Genomic DNA, 20,611 nt, shown 5'->3' with positions numbered 1-20,611 from the left:
TCTACTGCTTACTAAGAACTTTGCTGATGCTTTTGCCCCTGTGCTCTCACACCTGCCTTCCTCATCCTAGCTTCTTTTCTAACTCCCTCTTAGCCTCTCTTGTATTGCCCTCCTCTCTGCCTCCCCAGGTTGCCCACCGTTGTTTGGTTTCCTCTTCTGACCCCTGGAGTCCTGTGCAGTTTCTTGCCCTCCCTGGCTGCCCCGCCCTTCCCATGCTGCCCCACAGTGGACTCTGTGCCTCACGGCCGGGTGGGGTTCCACTTGGGTAAATTACCACATCCTGGAGCACCGTCCAGCGGTGTTTCCTTAAGACGTAGGAGTTAGAGGCAGTGCATTTAGGGGGTGAGGGTGGCTTGGCTCTCCAGAGAATGGCTGTGAATGTCTCCAAAAGGTGAAATTGAGTGAAGGTGACCCTGGAGGTAAGTCTTGGGTTGGGGCAAAAGGAGAAGGGTGATGATGGAATCACAATGGGGCAGCTGGGGCTGCAGGTTGTGGCTGGATCATGAGCTGAAGGTTTTCCTTTCTCCCTCCCTCCCTCCTTTCTCTCCCTCCTTTCCTTCCTTCCTCCCTCCCTCCCTTCCTTCCTTCCTTCCTTCCTTCCTTCCTTCCTTCCTTCCTTCCTTCCTTCCTTCCTTCCTTCCTTCCTTCCCCCTGAGACTCTGGTAGCTGTGGGGCAACTTTCCAACCTATTGCTGTGTCCTCCTGGGTAAACCTGGGCTGAGTGGACCCTGATCTAATTTGGAAAGGAAATGTAAAAAGAAACCGGTGCCCATTTGTGACTTCCCACAGGATTCTGTGGGACATCCATCCCCCAGATGTGAAGGTGGGTCCTGCAAGGTCTTTTTTAGGAGTCCCTGTGTAAAGCGTTTCTTGAACCATTCTGAAACATAATCTTACAGAAAAGTACCTCCCGTATAGCAAAAAAGTCACGAACATTTTAAGAATGTAGGACTATTGGGCCCTGGCCCAAGAACTGGATCGAAATTCTATTAACAGAATTTGAAATTCCACTTACAGGCTTATCCTTTTAGTTTAAGTCTTCAACCTTCCTTTAAAATGCAAGCAAATCTCAGGAGGGTAACAGAGTGACCCTCATGAATCGTCAGCCTTACATTACACCAGACCCTCCGCTGCTCCCTTAAAACTAGAATTCACTCCTGGAGCCAACCACTAGATTCTGCATGCCTATAAGCAGGTGAGCCTGCTGTTTGTTTGTTTGTTTGTTTTCCTGCCGAGGATACTTTGCCTTCTCTTTTCTTTTCAGCTAATTCCTAGTTCTTAAACCCAGGCAATGTCACTCACTGCTCCAAGTCTGTTCTCCAAAGCAGGCTTAGTCCAACTGTGGGGTCTCTGACTATTTGGGTCTCTGCTCGCTGACGGCCCTTCTCCCAGTGCCATCATTGGCACACAGGTCTGTCTTCCCACCAGGTCACATGTGAGCTGTATCTCCTTCTTCATTGAATCTCTTGAATCTCAAATAATATGTGGCCTGTAGTAGGTTCTGTTTAGGGAATGGATGAATTCTTTACTGCCAAGGTGCTTTAATGGGTCTGTGCTACAAGGCTGGAGTAGAGACAGTAAAAATGCCAAGTGAAAGAGAAGCAGTGTGCAAAGAGGGGGCTGGGGACACTGAAGGCCAACCAGTTCCTCTGGGTGACAGCTTTGTGAAGGTCCAGGCAGCTTAATGGCGTGCAACATCATCCTTCACTAACTTTCTTGGAAGGTAACGACATCTGACTGCTGAACTTTAAAATCTATTGACACATTTGATGCACTTGCCAAAGTGGTGTTCAATGACCCGCATTTGACACGGTAAAACAGGGCAATGTTGAAAACTCTGGATTGACATCTGCTACCATCTGCTGGTTCCCGGATCCTGGATTACATCATTCTTATTTTTATGTTAAACATTACCAGTAATAAAAGCAGAAGGAGAGGGAGAAATAAAAGCCCGTTTAGGGAAGTTCTCATTCCACCCAGACTTGACAGTCCTATTTTCTTCTCAGAAATCCTAGAAAACAGAGAACAAGAAGATGTCTTGTTGAGAAAGACTTCCTTCAACTTGACCATGAGTCAAACGAGGAAGAAAAGTTCCTTGGATGGAGAAACCAACCCCTGGACTTCATTTGTCAGCAAATTCCTCAGGGGCTCAAAACTCAGGTCCTCCAAAGCGGAGAGCAGAAATGAGAGCAATGACCTTAAAACAACTGATTCCCAGACCAGCGATGAGCCACAGAAAACTGCCACTTTAGACACCGGTAAACCCCTTACTGCTGTCAGTTCTTTCCTTCTTAGAATAATGTCTTCCCCCTGGAGATCATTGGGTTAAACTAAACCTAATATGAGTCTCTGTCTAAACATTTATTACTTAGAGGCCCGGTGCACAAAATTCATGCATGGGTAGGGTCCCTAGGCCTGGCCAGCAATCAGGGACAATCTGGGCCTTCTGACTTCTGGCAGGGCCTCCCTTCATTCCGCACCACCCCCTGGTGGTCAGCGCACATCATAGCAAGCGATCGGTCTTCCAGTTCATCTCCCACAGGGATAATTTGCATATTAGGTATATATATTTATATATATATATATATATATATATATATATATATATATATATATATATACACACACATACACACACACACACACACACACACACACATATATACTGTATATATATATATATATATATATATATTACTTAAATACTTTAAATACTTTGCTAATTTTACTTTTAAATTATCAAAAATATTATAATACTACAGAAAGGTGTAGAGAAAAATACCTGATTTCCTTTAATTTTCACCCAAATGGTCATTTTTCAAGATTCTTTTCAGTCTTTTGTTCACATGTGTGCATTTATGGTCAGTCAGAAACCATTCATTGACTTCCTACTATGTGCCTGCCACTGTATTATATTTTGTAAGTGCTCAAAATACAGTCATGAAAAGCAGGACCTTATGTAAACAAGGAACCAAATGCAGATGCAATTTCAGTGCTGATAAGGGATATGAAGAAAAGCAAAGCAGGCCAAGTAGAGAAGGATGGGATGAAGTGCTCTTTTAGACAGGATTGGAGAAAAGGAGTCTCTCACTTGGTGGCCTTGGAGCAGAGATCTAAATAAAGTCAGGTATGTATGTAGAATGAATGATAAAACCAGCCACATAGATAAATATGGGAATAGCTTTCCAGGCAAAGGGAACTGTAAATGCAAAGGCCCAAGGTGGGACTGAGCCCGGAGTGTTTGAGAGGGAGCCAGGAAGTCCAGGATGCTGACGGGTAGGGTGAGAGATGGGGAGAGGGAGAGGAGGAGAGACAAGTCAGTGAGGTAGCTAGGGGCTAGAACAGGTAGCTCTTGCAGTTATAATAGCCTACGAATCCCTCTTGAGTTGAACGAAGCAGCGATCCTACTCCTGAAACATATTATTATACTGCTGAATTCCTACATTGCTTCATGATATTCCTATACATAATTTAACAGCTGCATAATATTCCATTACATTCATATGCTATAATTACTTAACCAATTCCTTTTTTTTTTTTTTTTACACTTCAGTGATTATCTTTGGCTTTCCCTCTCCCATATTCCCTGCTTTATGGAATTTCAGCTTTTTTAAGAAGTATAAATTTCAAGAACCAAAATTATATATTCAAGGGTTATGAAAATAAATATCGCCAACTCTCTCTCCAAAGTCAGAATCATATTATTTGGCAATATGATTGCCACCAATTTATTATCCATTAGGTTAAATGAATTTTAAAAGCATTTTAAGTTTTTTATGCAAACATATACAAAAGTAGAAAGAACAGTATGAGTCTCCATGATCACCTCTCTAACAATTATCAGCTGATGGCCAATCTTGTGTCATTTATTCCTATCCTCACTTCCATCAAATACCATGTGTAGAAATTTTTAAACACAAAAAAATTTGAAACATACAGAATTGGCTTTGGAGCAGACTGTTCTGGGTTCAAATTCTGACTAGGCTACTTAGTAATTATCAGAGTCTCAGTTTCCAAATCTGTGAAATGGTATGATTGTGACTATTTCCTTTAAGTTTAGACAAAATGTTCTGTGCTCACTGGCATGTAAAAGGGAGTCCCTCCCCATTTCTCATCCACAGCTCTCTTCATTGCCACCCAAAATTAGGGTTGCCATGTAAAATAAGTGCAATCTTTGGGAACACACTTTTACTAAATTATCCTGTTTCCCTGAAGTCTAAATTTAATTGGACATGCTGCTTTTGTTTTCCTAAATCTGGCAACCCTACCCAAAATACCTTGGATCCAAGTGCCATGATAGAAATTGAAGGACTGAGTAAAGAGGTAAAAGGGTGGAAGGGGCTGCCTCCTACTGGTGGAATGTGACAACAGCAACCATGCCAGCAATGCTGTATTCCCTACAGGTGGCTTTCTTTAAAATAGCCAAGTCGCTTTATTTTGTTTATTAGATTCCACATGTAAGTGAGATCATGTGATACTTGTCTTTCTCTGACTGGCTTACTATGGACACAGACAATAACGCAGGAAGGCCTGGGGGAGCGGGAGCAGAGTAGAGGGGATCAGTGGGGATCTGTAATACTTTCAACAATAAAGATACATATTTTAAAAAGCAAACACAAAATAAACAAAAACACAACACACTGACAACTAGCACTGGACAGGAAAACAGCCACAGGAACATAGAAATCTTTTAAATTAAAAACTTAAATAAAAATAGCAAGCCATAAGACACCCTGTGGAAGAGAGATGGAGTTTTCACTATCCTTGCTAACATTTTAGTCTAAATTTATTATTACTGTAATCCTGCTCTCTTTTAATTTTCACTGGTACCAATATACGTATATGTATATATAGTATTCACTTATGTTGTTTTATACTTTTTTGGTCAGGGTTAGTAGAATATTCCTGCACATTCATAACTTATATCTTCTTATTGGATTCCAGTCTACTGTGTGTGTGTGTGTGTGTGTGTGTGTGTGTGTGTTTAAATATATTTTTATTGATTTCAGAGAGGAAGGGAAAGGGAGAGATAGAAACCTCAATGTTGAGAGAGAATCATTGATCAGCTGCCTCCTGCACATCCCACACTGGGAATCCAGCCCACAATCCGGGCCTGTGCCCTGATCAGAAACTGAACTGTGTGACCTCCAGGTCCATAGGCTGATGCTCAACCACTGAGCCACAGTGGCCAGGCTCTTTGTGTATGTTTTAAATTGTACATCGCCACTGACAAACCTCTTTAAAGTCACTGTCAGTACATGCATATTTATTTTCCCTTACCAACGTATAATGTGTTTTACATACATTTTAAATGCTGGCACGTGCGATAAGTAAAGCACTAGTACATAATAGGTACTCAGTAAAATTACAGCATTTTTTTTATTACTTAGGGAGATCACATTAGCATCCTATATAATAATCCTATATAATAAAAGGCTAATATGCAAATTTACCAAATGGTGGAACAACTAGTCCCTATGATATGCACTGACCACCAGGGGACAGACGCTCAATGCAGTAGCTGCCCCTGGTGGTCAGTGCACTCCCACAGAGGGAGTGCCACTCAGCCAGAAGCCAGGCTCACTGCTGACAAGTGCAGCAGTCAGCAGCACTAAGAATGTCCAACTGCTGGCTTAGGCCCGCTCCCCCTAAGCCATCTGTCGGACATCCCCTGAGGGCTCCTGGACTGTGAGAGGGCGCAGGCCAGGCTTAGGGGACCCCCCTCCAGTGCACGGATTTCATGCACCAGGCCTCTAGTAGTGTTATAATAGAGGAGTTTGGTGAGGTGCCTCCTAAGTAGTTCCTAACAACAAGGACAAAAGAGGCTTTCTGAATGTGTTCTCCAGCAGGAGCTCAGAATACACAAGAGCTCCCGCAGGCACTAGCTCTCAGGCTTCCTCAGTTGAACCGTGGAGGAAATGAGCAGCAGCTGCTTCTTTCACTCCCGCTCTGTAGCCATCTGAAACTCACCAGTGGTGATCACAAGGTCTCCCCTTCTTCACCTGCTTGGTTAGGAGGCAAACACCTGTGCTTGGCCCAGCAGTTGCATTCGCCAGGCTCTCTGTCCTGGTTCCAGCACTGCTCAATCTCCTCACGCTGTGCTAACAAGCTTACCTCATCTTCAGGAGCACAGCTCCGTCTCTGCGCTGAGAAGCCCAGATCAGGCCATGGAAGAAAAGCCACCAAGGCAGGAATGGAGGTTTTCTTCCTGGCAAATGCTTCATCAGGTTTCACCAGGGACCAGTTCAGGAATAACTGCCCGCCTTTTCACTTGGTGTATTGTGATCATTATGCATCATTAACAGCAAATTCTTCTTTTATTCTTATAACGTAGCCACGCCTCTCACCTCAGAAATGGAACCGGGATGCAGGGCGGAGCGGTTCCTGCAGAAGCTGGGCAAAAAGGCTGAGGACGCGTGTCTAGATCTGAGTAACGGCGGGCTCACGACCGCGGACGTGAGGGAGATGGGTCGGTATGCGGGTGACTTGGCACTGACCGGAACGTGGGGCTGTGGGTGGAAAGGAGCAGGCAGGAGCTCGCTTCGGCAGCACGTACACTAAACTTGGAATGACACAGAGAAGATTAGCATGGCCCCTGCCCAAGCATGACACGCAAATTCCTGAAGCGTTCCATATTTTTATAGAATCAGGGGCATAGAAGGAGAGTGGACTGACAATTCTTGGGGGAAAAGGGATGTGAGGGGTGCGGAAAGAGACTGGACAAAAATCGTACACCTATGGATGAGGACAGTGGGGGTGGGAGATTAAGAGCAGAGGATGGGATGGGAACCGGGTGGAGGGGAGCTATGGGCGGAAAAAGAGGAACAACTGTAATAATCTGAACAATAAAGATTTATTTACAAAAAAAGAAAGAAAGAAAGAAAAAGAAACGAGCAGGCAAAATACACTCATTATTCACTTGGTAACCCAAGGTCTGAGGGTGGCCCCAGACTACTCAGAAACAGCAGCTGCACTGCTTATTTAAAGGAAAAAAAAAAAAAGTTAATGTATCCTTTCTCAAGCTTCAAAGATTTCAGTGGAGGAAGTTCATTTGTTTGTTTTTCCTGAGCAATTTTACCTCCCTACTGATTGCCTCTGGCCCCCTGCAAAACATCTGTTCTTATACAGGATATAAACCCATCAGACTCAGCCTAAAACCGAGCCTTCTTGGGAATTTAAAGGGGTACTGTGCTGTTTGGTTGTCTGTGGAGTGAAAAGCACAACTGCCAACTGCCAGCAATTATTGCATATATATATATATATATATATATATATATATATATATATATATAATTTTCTAAAGTTTTACATGTCTCCTTTGTTTATATTATTTTGTACACAAAGTATTGCTACCCTTTATTATACCTAAGCAGGAGTGTAATTGTGAAGAACCCTGTGCCCACACCACCATCACCACCTTTCCCCCCTCTTATGGTCAGATACCTTAAATTAAGCCTTTAATCAAATTAGATGCATCAAAGATACCAACAGAGATGAATCAAAGAACTGCGTTTTGAACGAGGAGTCCCTGACTGTTCTAATGAAAATCCAGGCCGTTATAACTTGGACAGTGCTCTGGAAGGGAGCTCTAACCATGCCCATGGGTGTCCAATGCCCGCGTGTCAAGATCACTTGTGGAGCCAGAAATGCAGGCACTTGAGTCCAACCCAAACCCACTGAATGGCAATCTCTGGTTTTATTTATTTTTTTTCATTCTAATATGTTCAATAGACTTACGCTTTATAAATTTAGGATCATTGTGAACATGCTTTTTGGAGAAAAAAATGTATTTTTATTGATTTCAGAGAGGAAGAAAGAGATAGAAACATCAATGGTGATAAGTAAATCATTGGCTGCCTCCTTTATGCCCAACACCAGGGATCGAACCCACTACCCGGGCATGTGCCCTGATCTGGAATCAAACCGTGATCTCCTGGTTTGTAGGTCAATGCTCAACCATGGGGCCACGCCAGCCAGCTGAACATGCTTTCCATGCTGGTGAGAGAAAACAATTTTCCACTCTAACCGTGGCCTCAGCATTCGGGAAAGCTGGGCTTGTGTGCCGGTAACACAGAAGCTCAGCTTGCTGTTTCTGACTGCTGCCTCCACTTTAACATTCAAGACAGACGTTTAAAAGCAAAGATGCTTTACCGCCTCTGTTGGCAGTTCCCCTCAAAAGACTTGTTGATGGGTCAGGAGATACGATGGCCTTGGAGGGTCCTTTTCCCAGAGAGCGACGTCACTTTTTTAAAAAAATGTATCTTATTGATTTTTTACGGAGAAGAAGGGAGAGGGATAGAGAGTTAGAAACATTGATCAGCTTCCTCCTGCACACCCCCTACTGGGGATGTGCCTGCAACCAAGGTACATGCCCTGGACCAGAATTGAACCTGGGACCCTTCAGTCCACAGGCTGACACTCTATTCACTGAGCCAAACCGGTTACAGCACAACTTCACTTTTAATGAGCAGTAGCAGAGACTCAGAGAACGTTCCCATCAGGCTGTGTGCCAGTCTAAGTCTCCATATGTTAGTCCATTTACGTATTACAGCAGCTTTTTAAGGGGTGAGGCCCAGGTAACCAAGATTAAAAAAGAAAAAAAAAGAGAGAACGTAAGAGGCACCTGCAACCTCAGAAATCCTACCCCAGAGAGCAGTCCCCAGGCCATCAGCCTGAGGGAACAATAGGATGACTGACTGATGGATGTCAGAGAGTTTTGCAAAGTACAAGGACCAGTGCACACTTCACAAGGGTGGCAACAGTAGAATTACCTTTTCCTCCACAGTAGTAAAGATCTTATGAAATCCTATAGAGACACCACTGTACTTTCAAAAAAAATTTTTTTATTGATTTCAGAGAGGAAGGGAGAGTGAGAGATAGAAACATCGAGGATAAGTGAGAATCATTGATCGGCTGCCTCATGCATGCCCCCAACTGGGGATCGAGCCCGAAAGCTGGGCACGTGCCCCCGATTGGTAATCAAACTATGATCTCCTGGTTCATAGATGGATGCTCAATCACTGAGCCGCCCCGGCTGGGCACCACTGCATTTTCAGAGTGAAATTATTTGGCAAAAATAGAAAACATCCCATGAAATAGAAAATGTAAACATCATAATCTCTCTAATTGCAGGGCTGGGAGACCCCTGAGAGAGCCACATGCCCTCGTCCCCTTATTCTCTGATAGTACCAACCTATGTTCTGTGCGTACAGGCAATGGAGCCTACTGACTGCACATCACCACTTACTTATGCAAATCTGTATGTTCTTTTGTTCACATCTAGTCGCTTTGCTGCCTTTCCTTCCGGACCTAGAAACACTGGACCTTTCCTGGAATGATTTTGTGGGTGGAACCCTCCACTCAATCATGGAGCAAATGCATCTTGTCAGCAAGTTAAAAAGCCTGAGGCTGGGGAGTTGCAGGCTAACCACAGATGATGTCCGAGCGCTGGGTATGATGAACGCTTCTCGTAAAAGACTTCACTTACACACCTTGGCAGCCTAGCCCTCAAGGGTGAATTATCTGGGTCCGCACACCCTCGGTGCTCACGGAAAGTGTGCTGGGCCTGAGGCGATGTGCATGATGCCTGTGGTGCTGAGCACTAGCATGACTTCTAAAGAGCCACGTAGCCTTACCTGGCACTGTGCTCAATCCTGGGACAGAGAAGGAAACAAGGCTGACCAGGTACCCACTCTCATGGGGTTTAAATGCAGATCGTTCTAAAACCGGCTCACTTTGGGTCTCTTACCTCATCTGTAAAATGGAGTTGAGTAGATAACGATTAGATTCTTCTCCAACTCCAAAATAATCTCTTCTATTTTTCCATATATCAATATATATATTTTAATTATTTATTTTATTTTATTTTTTTACAGAGAGGAAGGGAGAGGGATAGAGATTTCAGGGCAGTGAAAATCATCCAAAAGTCCACCCTCCTCCCCCGCTTCCCCTGATCTCTCCCAGCCTCCACCTATAGCCAGAGGGAGCTCCCCTGTGTGAAGTGGTTTCAGAAATGTCATTGCACCCCTTTCTCACAGGCTGAGTAACCCTTGTGAGCTGTTAGTGCCTGACGCTTTGTTATTGGTTCTTCTCTGCCGGTCGGTTCCATTGTACGTGACACTGTTGATGTCAAAGTGAGCTTTCCCCCTTGGGGGCCAGTGCCTGGCTTTGTCTCACTTCTACCTCCAGCCAAGCGTCTCAGCATTGCTGCTCCCAGAGAGGGTGGGTGAGAGAAAGTCAACTGCCGCTCTCGAGCCACATGCGGCTCTTTGGCCCCTTGAGTTTTTAGCAAAGGCCAGCTTAGGAGTACCCTAATTAAGTTAATCACAATGTACCTACCTATATAGTTTAAGTTTTTAAAAAATTGGCTCTCCAGAGAAATTTCAATTGTTGTACTGTTGATATTTGGCTCTGTTGACTAATGAGTTTGCTGACCACTGGTCTAGTACACATGTTTACTACCACAAAAAAAAAATCTCAGTAAGAAATACCGTATGAACGGGTGAATTTTTAAAAAAGCAATCTGTGCTCATAAGCATGGCTGCAGAGCTTTGGAGGGAGCCTGTAAATATGGAAGCTCCCCCTGCTGGGAGTGGGCGGGAACTGCATCCTCTTCTCCGTTACCAGTCACCTAACCAGTGACACCTGACTTGGCTTCCACAACCATAAATAATGGGATTTTGAAGTGCATTCTCTGCTTTGTAGACCTAGTGATCAATCTCCGGGCCCCTCTGTGACAGGAGCAGCACTGAAAGCGCTACCTGACCTTGAGGAGCTGACCTTGTCCTGGAACAGTAAAGTGGGAGGAAACCTGCCTCTGGTCCTCCACAAGTTCCCGGCCGAGAGCAAGATCCGAACGCTGGAGCTGGTGGACTGCGCCCTCACCTCTGAAGACGGGGCATTTGTGGGTAAGTGGGAGTTTGGAAGAGTTCTTTCCAAAACATTAAAATAAAAATGTGAAGATGCCCATAATGGGGTAGCTTGGAAGTCCAAGTTGGCTGTTTTCTCTTTACCCTGAATTGCAAGAGTGGCTCACGCCATCCCTGGGTTCCCAGGAGGCTGCGTTCCCCGCCTGCCCACCCCAACTCCCACCCCTGCGTGTTCACTGAGTGGCCCTTTTTTTGTTTGGATTCCCTTCCTTCCAGGTCAGTTGCTACCTCTGCTGCCAAGTCTTGAAGTGCTTGATCTTTCCATGAACAGAAACATCGGCGGCAGTCTGAACAGCATCGCTCAGGGGTTAAAAAGTGCCTCAAATCTGAAAGTACTGAAGTTACAGTCGTGTGGGTTATCCCAAAAGAGTGTCAAACTATTGGGTAAGTAAGCAGTGGCTGGAGTTCATATACATAATTTTATGTTTTTATGTGTCTGTATCATTTTATTTTATATTTAATTTTTTAAACTATTAGGAAAAGTAAAATGTAAACAGTGGTTATGTTGATGAATAAGGTTATGGGTCATCTACATCTTAAATGTTTTATGTACTTCCTTTTACAGCAAGGATATACTTTCATGATTACGAAAATAACCTTTTAAAATGGTTGAATCTGAAAAAGCTAGTCTGTTTTAGGTTGGAAATAGATACAGGGCAAAATAAAGGTTTCTGGCCGAAACCGGTTTGGCTCAATGGACTGAAAGGTTCCAGGTTCGATTCTGGTGAAGGGCATATACTTTGTTTGCGGGCAAATCCCCAGTAGGGGGAGTGCAAGAGGCAGCTAATCGATGATTCTCTCTCATCGATGTTTCTAACTCTCTATCCCTCTCTCTTCCTCTCTGTAAAAAATCAATAAAATACATTTTTTAAAATAAGATAAAAGTTTCTGTGCTATTAAAGCACTTCATTGTCTTTTACTTTTGAAACTGCCAGCATTATTTTATGCTCAGTAGTGAGAAGGAATTGGTACTGATAAAAAGAACAGCTTCAGTGGTATCCATAGTTAAAAGTCATTTCCTTGTATAGAGCCTCCACAATAAAGGAAAAGGTGAAATTATGTTTTCCCTTTAACTTAACGTTTGTAATATCCTTCTCACTGACAGTTTGAGTAAATCTAGAACTGTATAAAAACACCAAAGCTTAACTATAGTAGGAAAATCATGAATGGCAGAACCACTGTGTTTGAGGTCATTGTCAAATCCGAAGAGACTAGATGGTAGAGAGTCTACAGTCTAGTTATTCCCCTGTTTTGGCATTTTTCTGGGTGTATTTTCTTAGTCTCCTATGCCCTCCACTGCTCCATGCCTGCCTACGCCTTGTAATATGTCAGATTGAGAGTTTGACTTTCTCTGTAGATACTGCTTTTAGATACTTGAGTGAGCTGCGGAAACTCGACCTTTCCTGCAACAAGGGGCTGGGCGGAGGTTTTGAAGACTTACCAGCTCAGGTGGCCACGCTGGAGCGCCTGGAAGTCCTGGACCTGCACCAGTGCTCACTGACAGCAGGCGACGTGGTGTCGCTGAGTAAGTGTGGGAGCAGAGCCAAGGATATTGGATCCTTGGCATATGTTTAGAAACGTGACAAAGTTGAGATATACCCTTAAACTTACTACTGATGAAGCTCCTGGGAGGCTCAAATCATCAAAGTTCTGTGGATGCCCCAATATAGTATTTATTAAGTGCCCAATAAGTGTTAGCTAGTCTAAAGTCCTCCTATACACGTCAGTAAATGATAGCGATGGCACGTGAAGGAGAGCACTTTGGGTTTATGGTTGCTGTTTAGAAATAAACCTGTTCATTAGATTCCTCATATGAGTGAGACCATGTGATACTGATCTTTCTCTGACGGGCTTATCACATGATCTCACTCATATGCGGAATCTAATGAACAAAACAAACTGATGAACAAAATAGATCCAGAGACACAGAAGCATGGAGCATATTGTTCAGTCTTAGGGAGAGGGCAAGGGGGTAGGTAGGAAGAGATCAACCAAAGAGCATAACCCAAGGACACAGACAATAGGACAATAAGGTGATGACGGTCCCCTGGGGCAGGAGACGGTGAGGGTTGGGGGGAGGCAGGGCTGGACCAGAAGGGGTCAATGGGGGATAAAAGGGGACGTCTGTAATATTTCCAACAATAAAGGTTTTTCAAAAATAAAGTAAGTAAGTGGAACAAAAAAAGAAACAAATCTGTTGATGTCACCTGGCTTATTATAGAGGGGGATGAAGAGAGAAAGCCCAAAGGAAGGGTGTTGAGGCTTTCAGACTAACAAGTAAATTAAGTCACTTAGATACAAACGAAGGTAGAGAAAAAGTCGGGGGGGGGGGGGCGGTGCATAGCAGGTGTACACTACACATAGGTACTACTCTTATTTCTACCCCAGACACAGTCCTGTTATTACTACAAGTTGTAATGTATCTATGCAGTTTCCCATAGCAAACAGCAAGCACAGCCTTGAGAGTACATGTTCTATTCTATCTGAACCCACAATAAACCTTCAAAATACATCCAGAATCTCATCGTGGTTCACCATCTAGACCTCTACCACCTTGCTTCAGCTCATCCCACGAATCCAAATGGCCACCCTCTTCCTCTGTCACTGCCTTCTTCCTCTCCCCCTCCCCTCACTGACCCTATTCCTTCACGCTGCTCCTTGCACTCACCAGCCAAGCTCCATCCCCAGGCCTTTGCCCTGGAGCCCTCTTCAGGTCATGGGCTCCTCCGGGGCAGGGTGTATCTCCTTCAGCATCTCCCCTTTGCTCACACCCAGGGGCTGGCACATCGCTGGCCCCAGTAAATGTTTGTTGAATATGCAATTGAATAAATGAGTGGCTCAATGGACACGAATAAAAAGAACTTTTTAGTTGTTTTTTAGTACCGTTTGGAGAGGAAAACAGTAAAATAGGTTTCGAGGTCTAACATCTACCTTTTAGAACTGCTTGGTTATTTCTTAGGCTCTTATCCCTCAGTTTTGGAAAATGAGGTCAAGATTTTAAAGTCACAGAACAAATCCCTTTTGGGGCTCCAGCTAGAGCTGTATGCGGTCTAACCATCCCTCTGTTGATGAGTGTCATACCTGGGGGAGATACTCCTGAGTTAGCAGTCCATCGGATTCTAAATAATACATTGCCCTCAGTATACTGAGCAACACGAATATCACATCTCAGCTTGTTGCCCAGAGGAAGATTAAACTGCTAGACGGCCTGAATTGTTACCACTAACAAGTGGCAGAGCCCAGGCCGCATACTGGGAAGAGTGGCTGGTTCCTGTGGTGTGTAAGTGTGTAAGGGAAGGCGGGGCTTGCCAATCAAGAAGATTGTGGGAACCAAACACCCTTCATGGGACGGTGCCTAAATCGTGTCACTGTTGCTATTTGAACAGCCCAGGTTATCCCTTTGCTCTCGAGTCTTCATGAGTTGGATTTATCTGCCAACAAAGAGATGGGCAGCTCTTCTGAAAACCTACTCAGCAGGCTCCGATTTTTACCAGCACTGAAGTCACTACTCATCAACAGCTGTGCTTTGCAGAAGGAGGCTTTTACTGCCCTTGGTAAGAAAATTCCCCAGGAAGCACGGTTTTAATAACACCTGTGTGTAGGGAGGGGGTAGGAGGGGGGTGGGGGTGGGGGAGCGCTCCCTTTCCCTACCCATGAATTTCATTATTCTAAGACTCAGCCATAAGCAAAGCTGTGACATGCTAATTTGTCTTTTTTTTTCCCATGAACTATGCTTTCTTAAGAGTGACCTTCTGAAGGCACATAAATGACTCTGGCATTGGCACATTTAATCTTTAAAATTTAAAGTCTGTGTAACCAACTCTGGAGGTCCATGTCCACAGTAACTTGTCATTTCAATGAAGCGCCAGTATAAACAGAGAGTGCAGTCTGATGGGGAAAGGAAAGCAATTACTAAGCTCTCAGCCTAGCTGACCGTCTAGACCTCCCTGTTCCCTGGAATTGCCTACCCCCCCCCCCCCCGCCCCCTGCCCCAATTCTTTTCTGGGGAGCTCTGATTTCAGGTCTCAGTGGAAGTATCCCCTTCTAAGACAGCCCCACTAAATCTACCTTATGAAGCCCCTGGATCTTCTTTGTGGTCTTTGTCAGAATTAATCATTATATATTTATTTGTTTGGTTTGTTAATGTCCACATTTCTCTCAGATTTTTAAAAAATATATTTTATTGATTTTTTACAGAGAGGAAGAGAGAGGGATAGAGAGTTAGAAACATCGATGTGAGAGAAACATCAATCAGCTGCTTCTTGCACACCCCCTACTGGGGATGTGCCCACAACTCTTGACCGGAATCGAACCTGGGACCTTTCAGTCCGCAGGCTGAAGCTCTATCCACTGAGCCAAACCGGTTTCAGCTTCTCTCAGATTTTAACATTGAGGGCAAGATTTGTGTTTATTCTTCGCTGCATACTGAAAGCATGTTTTAGACATTTTTACAAATTAAGTAAGTAGATAGACAGACAGATCAATGTAAGGCCTCCATAATCCCCCCAATGGTTAGGTAAGACTGCGTGTACATATAAACACACCACAATTCACTGTTCAGAAAAAGTTCCACAAAAAATAAATTTTTGTACAACATGATATTCCAAAAATATACTTCCTAAATATAGTTCAGATCCAAAATTTAATTTTTTTATATTTTATTTTTAATGCTACAACGTCAATGGATCATAATCAAGTAGATACTATACTGTCCCGGCCCTCGGGGCAACAATGGGGGTATGCAGGAACCACCTAAGAGAATGAAACAAACAAGAATGGAGGCAAGACAAGGTTCTGATCAAGCCTCGACTTTATTTTTTGAAATGGCAGTATATATACAGCAGTAACAAAGGGGGGCAGGGTTGCCTATGCAGAGGGGTCTTTGGCAGTGTATAATTGGTTTAGGCACTGAGTGGCAAGGTGGTAAGGTATCTGGCAACACAGGATTGGCTAACTGCCAGGGCGGCATAACATTCCAAGGTGTAACATTCCAAGGCTGGGCTATCTATGGGGGAGGATCAGGAAGGGGAAGTTGCAAGATGTTAAGCTGCAGGTTAATCTTATCTTCTGGCCAAACCCTCAGGGCACTGCATAACTTCTGCTAGAAGGAACTTAATTCTATTTCCTTAAGACGGAGTTGCTTGTCTCAACTCTGATGGCTCCCAACACTATACTAAACTATTTCATATGAATCTATCATTCAATCTTAAATTCAACCTGAATTAAGAAGTAAATCAACTAGTATATATTTCTCTGTATCACGTTTAGAAGAAAAAAGTTCCATTTCTTATTGAGAGGTCTCTGTACCAGATGACTGGGAAGGGTTTTCTTATTTGATATTATAAAAGAATGCACATTTTCCCTTTGAATATATTTTAATTTTTTTAGAGAGAAGGCAGAAGGAAAGAAGTTTAAAGTATAATTAATGACGCGCCTTAAAAATTAATTGTTCTGGCTGATTTTAATGTTAGGGAAAATTGAGAATTAAATAGAAAGTTCTTTTAATTTCCTTTAAAAATTTTTCCTAATACATCACTTCCCTTCTTTGTCTCTAAGTACAGTTAAGCAAGCACAGATACATTTTGGAGTTGCAGAGTCCTAGGGAGGTTTGGCCCTGTTTCAGGATTTCAGCAGTGACTGCATGATTGGTGGGATATGTAAGCCCAGCACACACTTTGGAAATCTTGACCAGCCTGTGAGCCTCACTCTCTGCCTCTTTCTTCATCTTTTTTGATGTTGTTAATCCTCACACAAGGATATTTATTCAATTACTTTTTAGAGAGAGTGGAGAGAATACACCACTCTCTCTAAAAAGTAATTTAGAGGAGGAGAGAGAGAAATACCAATGTGAGAGAGACATATCAATTGGTTGCCTCCCACACTCAGCCATCTGGGGCCTGTGAACAAACCTGCAGGCCTGGCATGCCCTTGAATGAGAATGGGTGTGTGGGCTGATGCTCTACCAGTGAGCCACACCAGCCAGAGCTATTTCTTCTTCGTAAATGTGAAGGAAAAGAAGGGAATTCCAGGTAATCGTAAATTCAATTTAATTAGGTTTTACTTTTCTACAGTTTCCAACATATCTCCCCAATAAAAATAGACAACATAAATTGAGGCCATGAATTTCAGGCAGGAGTGAGCAATTTCTACAACTTTCTGAACCTCGGTTATGTTCATACTAGAGGCCCATTGCATGAAGAGATTCCTGCAATAGGCCTTCCTTTCTCTGGCTGCTGGCACCGGTTTTTCTCCGGCATGCGGGACCCAGGCCTTCAGTCTTTGCTCCAGGCAGAGTGCGGCTCCTGTAGCTCCCTCCACCACCACCCCCGCCCTCCCCTTCATAGCAGGCATCCCGCCCTATGTGCCTGCATGTGTGCTGCCCAGAGGCCCAGAGTGGCTAGGGGCTGGGCCACCACCATCTTTTGTTGGGTTCATATGCATACTCACTCCTGATTGGCTGGTGGGTGTAGCAAAGTGACTGTCAATTTGCATGTTTCTCTTTTATTAATGTAGATGTTGCCCTAGCCTTGTTTCCTCAAAGTGAAGGCTTATGACCTCTAAAAGAAGCCTAAATTATTGCTCTTCTTATTGCTTTCATTTAGCTGAAGCCTCCATTCACCTCCCTGCCCTGGAAGTACTCAACCTTTCTTGGAATAAGTGTGTCGGTGGCAACCTGAAGCTGCTTCTGGAAACACTGAAGCTTTCCACATCCCTCCAAGTGCTGAGGCTGAGCAGCTGTTCCCTGGTGACTGAGGATGTGGCTCTCCTGGGTTTGTATCTCTGGGTTCCGAAGCAGTCCAGGCGGCAGAGCCCGGCGTTCCCGCCCAGCCAATGCAGGGGGAGGGAGGTGCAGAAGGCAGCGAGGCCTGGAGCCCTCTCTGCAGCTTCCCTTCTCCTGACACCTGCTCGGGAGTGAACTGCTTAAAACAAATAAGGGAGATTCGAAAACCAAAAGAAACAGTGGAGGGGAATTTAGTATTTGGGATCTGATGAACTGGTAACTCAGGAAGATAGACATAGAAGTGGTGGTGGGAGGTTCCTGCCAGGCGACTAGCTCCACATCTCGCCATACCTGAGCACCTTGGTGTTCTTAACGAGCTCCGTGTTAACTAAACTTGAGTCATCTGCATTCTGCCTTTACAAATGTTGCCCTAGCCACATGGTACCTGCGCTATGACTTAATTTTTTCTTTATGTTGACTCTTTAACTTAAATGCTTTTATTTAAACAGGAAAGTGATCAGAATAACTGAAATACAGGTATCATTTCTCACTGGTAGACGTCACTAGACTGTTGCCAGCTGAAGTAGGGGACTAGATGAGACATGTTAAGTGTAATGAACATAACTCTTCAGGCTGAATGACGGGGGCACAGGTTCACTCTCCTGTCAACTTTTTGTATGTTTCAAAAATTTTTCTCCATAATAGAAAATATGAAGAGAAAAAGCATGCACTTACTTAGGCCTTGCGAATATGCTGAGTAATAGGCTGAAAGGCTGAAAGAAAGAACACACATGGACATCTAGGGACTGAGGGCAGCTGTTGAGTGTACGGACTGCTAACCTCTCAAGGGCACTCTGGAGTCAAAACTCGTCGCAAGTGAAAGTAATGGGAATGGAGTATCCGGCTGGGTCTGGAAGCCATAACATATAAGAAATGATTGAAAAACCAAGGCACGTTTAGTCCTAACGGAGGAAAGTTTGAGGGAACCTGACCGTTGTCCAACACAGCAGGGCTAACACAAGGAAGGAGCTGGGGTTTCAGGCAGGCCAAGGCAGGCAATGGCGGAATCACCAGGAGATAGACCAGGGTCCCAAAGGAAGGGCTTCCTCCTGCTGAGAGCCGCTCCACCCTCTTGGGATGACCTGAAAGGGTGCTGCAGGCAGACTCGGGCTGGTCACCACAGAGAAGCTGGGAAAGGGATCCTTCACCGATCATTGATCTGGAGGTTGAATCCTCAAGGAGACCTCCAAGGTCCCTTATAACTCCGAGATTTTACACCACTCATTTCATTTCTATAATCCATTTCGACTTTTGACTAAAAAGGAAAGCATGTACTATTAGCCTTGGGTGTCTCCCCTACCTTTTCTTACAGAAGTGTGTTATTTTTCTCTTAGCTTTCATCATTATTATTTATTAAGTGTCTTTGTAGGTTGTATTGTGATGCGTGCTACTCAAAGAAAAATGGTTCTGGGATCAGATATCTCTCAGTTGGATTAGAAATTATCCAGGTATATTTTGCACATGGAAAGTGCTCGGTTAAATAATTGTTGACTGAAGAATGAATGAGAAGTGAACAACTAAATAGTATTAAACAGCAAGAAGATTATTTACTAATAGTCCTCAGTTCAAGCCAATGATCCATTGTTCCTCACATTTAATTAGAGAAAGTTTGCAGGAAGAGCTGGGACATCAGTGAAGTAAAGAGCAGGAATTTGACTATATATATATATATATATATATATATATATATATATATATTCTTTGGGTAGGGATGTGGAAAAAGAAAAAAAAATCAATTTTCATGTACTTGGGATGCACAGAGTGGGAATTTGTTACTAAAGTAATTTCAGATGCTCTAAATAAAATAGCTAGCTAATAAAAAAATCATTACTAATGATCAATCTTGTCATTACCAGTCTGGAGCTATCGCATTGTGTTATTGGAAGTGGGAAACAGCCATGACAGAAAATATTCTTGTATTTTGGCAATTAAAGTGATTTTGTTTTTCAGCATCGGTAATACACACAGGTCATCTGACCAGGCTGCGGAAGCTCGACCTGAGCTATAATGACAGCATCTGTGATGCAGGATGGGCCATCTTCTGCCAAAACGTGTGGCTCCTCAAAGAGTTAACGGAGCTGGATATTAGCCTTCGGCCATCAACTTTTCGGGATTGTGGACAGTGGTTTAGACACTTGTTATGTGCTGTGACCAGACTTCCGGAGATCACTGAAATAGGAATGAAAAGATGGATCCTCCCACCGTCACTGGAGGAAGAACTAAAATGTTTGGATCAAGATCGCAGCAGCAGCATTCACTTGGACCATGGCGGGTGTCAGTAAACTGGTTTCCCAAGGGCACATATATGATTCCATGTATATAACATTCTTGAAATAGCAAAGTTATACAGAGAACAGCTCAGGGATTGAGAGAGAGGTAGGTGGTAGATGTGACTAAAAGGAATAATACAGTAAAGACCTGTGGTGATGGAACAATTTTGTATCTTGATTGTGGTGGTGGCTACATGAAGCTACATGAGACAAAACCGCATTGACCCCCACACACAGACACACACAAGTGAGTGTATGTGTAACTGATGGAATCTGAATAAGTTCTCTTGATGGTACCAATGTAGATTTTCTGATTTTGTCATTGTATTCTAGTTATGCAAGATGCCAACAATAAGGGAGGGTAAAGAGTACATGGGCCTCTCTGTACATTTCTTTGGAGTTTCCTATCCTAGATAATAAATGCCTAATATGCTAAGTGTCCATTTGTCCGTTCAACCAATCAAAGCACAATATATGATAGGCTAGGGCCGTTCAACTACTTGCTATGATGTGCACTGACCACCAGGAGGCAGACTTTCCAACTGGTAGGTCAGCTTGCTGCTGGGGTCTGGCTGATCAGGACTGAGCAAGACCAGCCAGACACACCCTGGAATCTCCCCTGTAATCCTTCA

General features: G+C 43.8%; 1 protein-coding gene across 3 annotated transcripts; it reads left to right on the top strand.

The window, feature by feature from the left end:
• The first annotated feature begins 274 nt into the window (after positions 1-274).
• On the top strand, positions 275-20,418 carry LRRC31 (leucine rich repeat containing 31). Of its 3 annotated transcripts, XM_084874132.1 has the most exons (11): positions 275-419; positions 1,018-1,195; positions 2,007-2,258; positions 6,335-6,469; positions 9,284-9,451; positions 10,740-10,907; positions 11,145-11,312; positions 12,286-12,453; positions 14,315-14,482; positions 17,531-17,698; positions 19,660-20,418. In XM_084874132.1, exons 3-11 carry the CDS (start codon positions 2,069-2,071, stop codon positions 19,989-19,991), a joined length of 1,665 nt encoding a protein of 554 aa, XP_084730258.1. In that variant the 5' UTR covers positions 275-419; positions 1,018-1,195; positions 2,007-2,068; the 3' UTR covers positions 19,992-20,418. The 3 variants fall into 3 exon arrangements, with proteins under 3 accessions (XP_084730258.1, XP_084730257.1, XP_084730256.1); XM_084874131.1 differs by lacking the exon at positions 1,018-1,195; XM_084874130.1 differs by lacking the exons at positions 275-419; positions 1,018-1,195 and having other exon boundaries at positions 1,879-2,258.
• The last annotated feature ends 193 nt before the right edge of the window (positions 20,419-20,611 follow it).

Source organism: Pipistrellus hanaki (genome assembly GCF_964339955.1).
Source record: "Pipistrellus hanaki genome assembly, chromosome: 2".
NCBI lineage: Eukaryota > Metazoa > Chordata > Mammalia > Chiroptera > Vespertilionidae > Pipistrellus > Pipistrellus hanaki.
The sequence above is the reverse complement of the archived record's forward strand: the minus strand, read 5'-3'. Positions and strand labels throughout refer to the sequence as shown.

Coding starts and splice junctions, on each gene's coding strand:
- LRRC31 (XM_084874130.1), top strand. CDS start 1,901: ATGTTAAACATTACCAGTAATAAAAGCAGAAGGAGAGGGAGAAATAAA. Junction 9,452..10,739: donor AGATGATGTCCGAGCGCTGG/GTATGATGAACG, acceptor CCTCTGTGACAG/GAGCAGCACTGAAAGCGCTA. Junction 11,313..12,285: donor AAAGAGTGTCAAACTATTGG/GTAAGTAAGCAG, acceptor CTTTCTCTGTAG/ATACTGCTTTTAGATACTTG.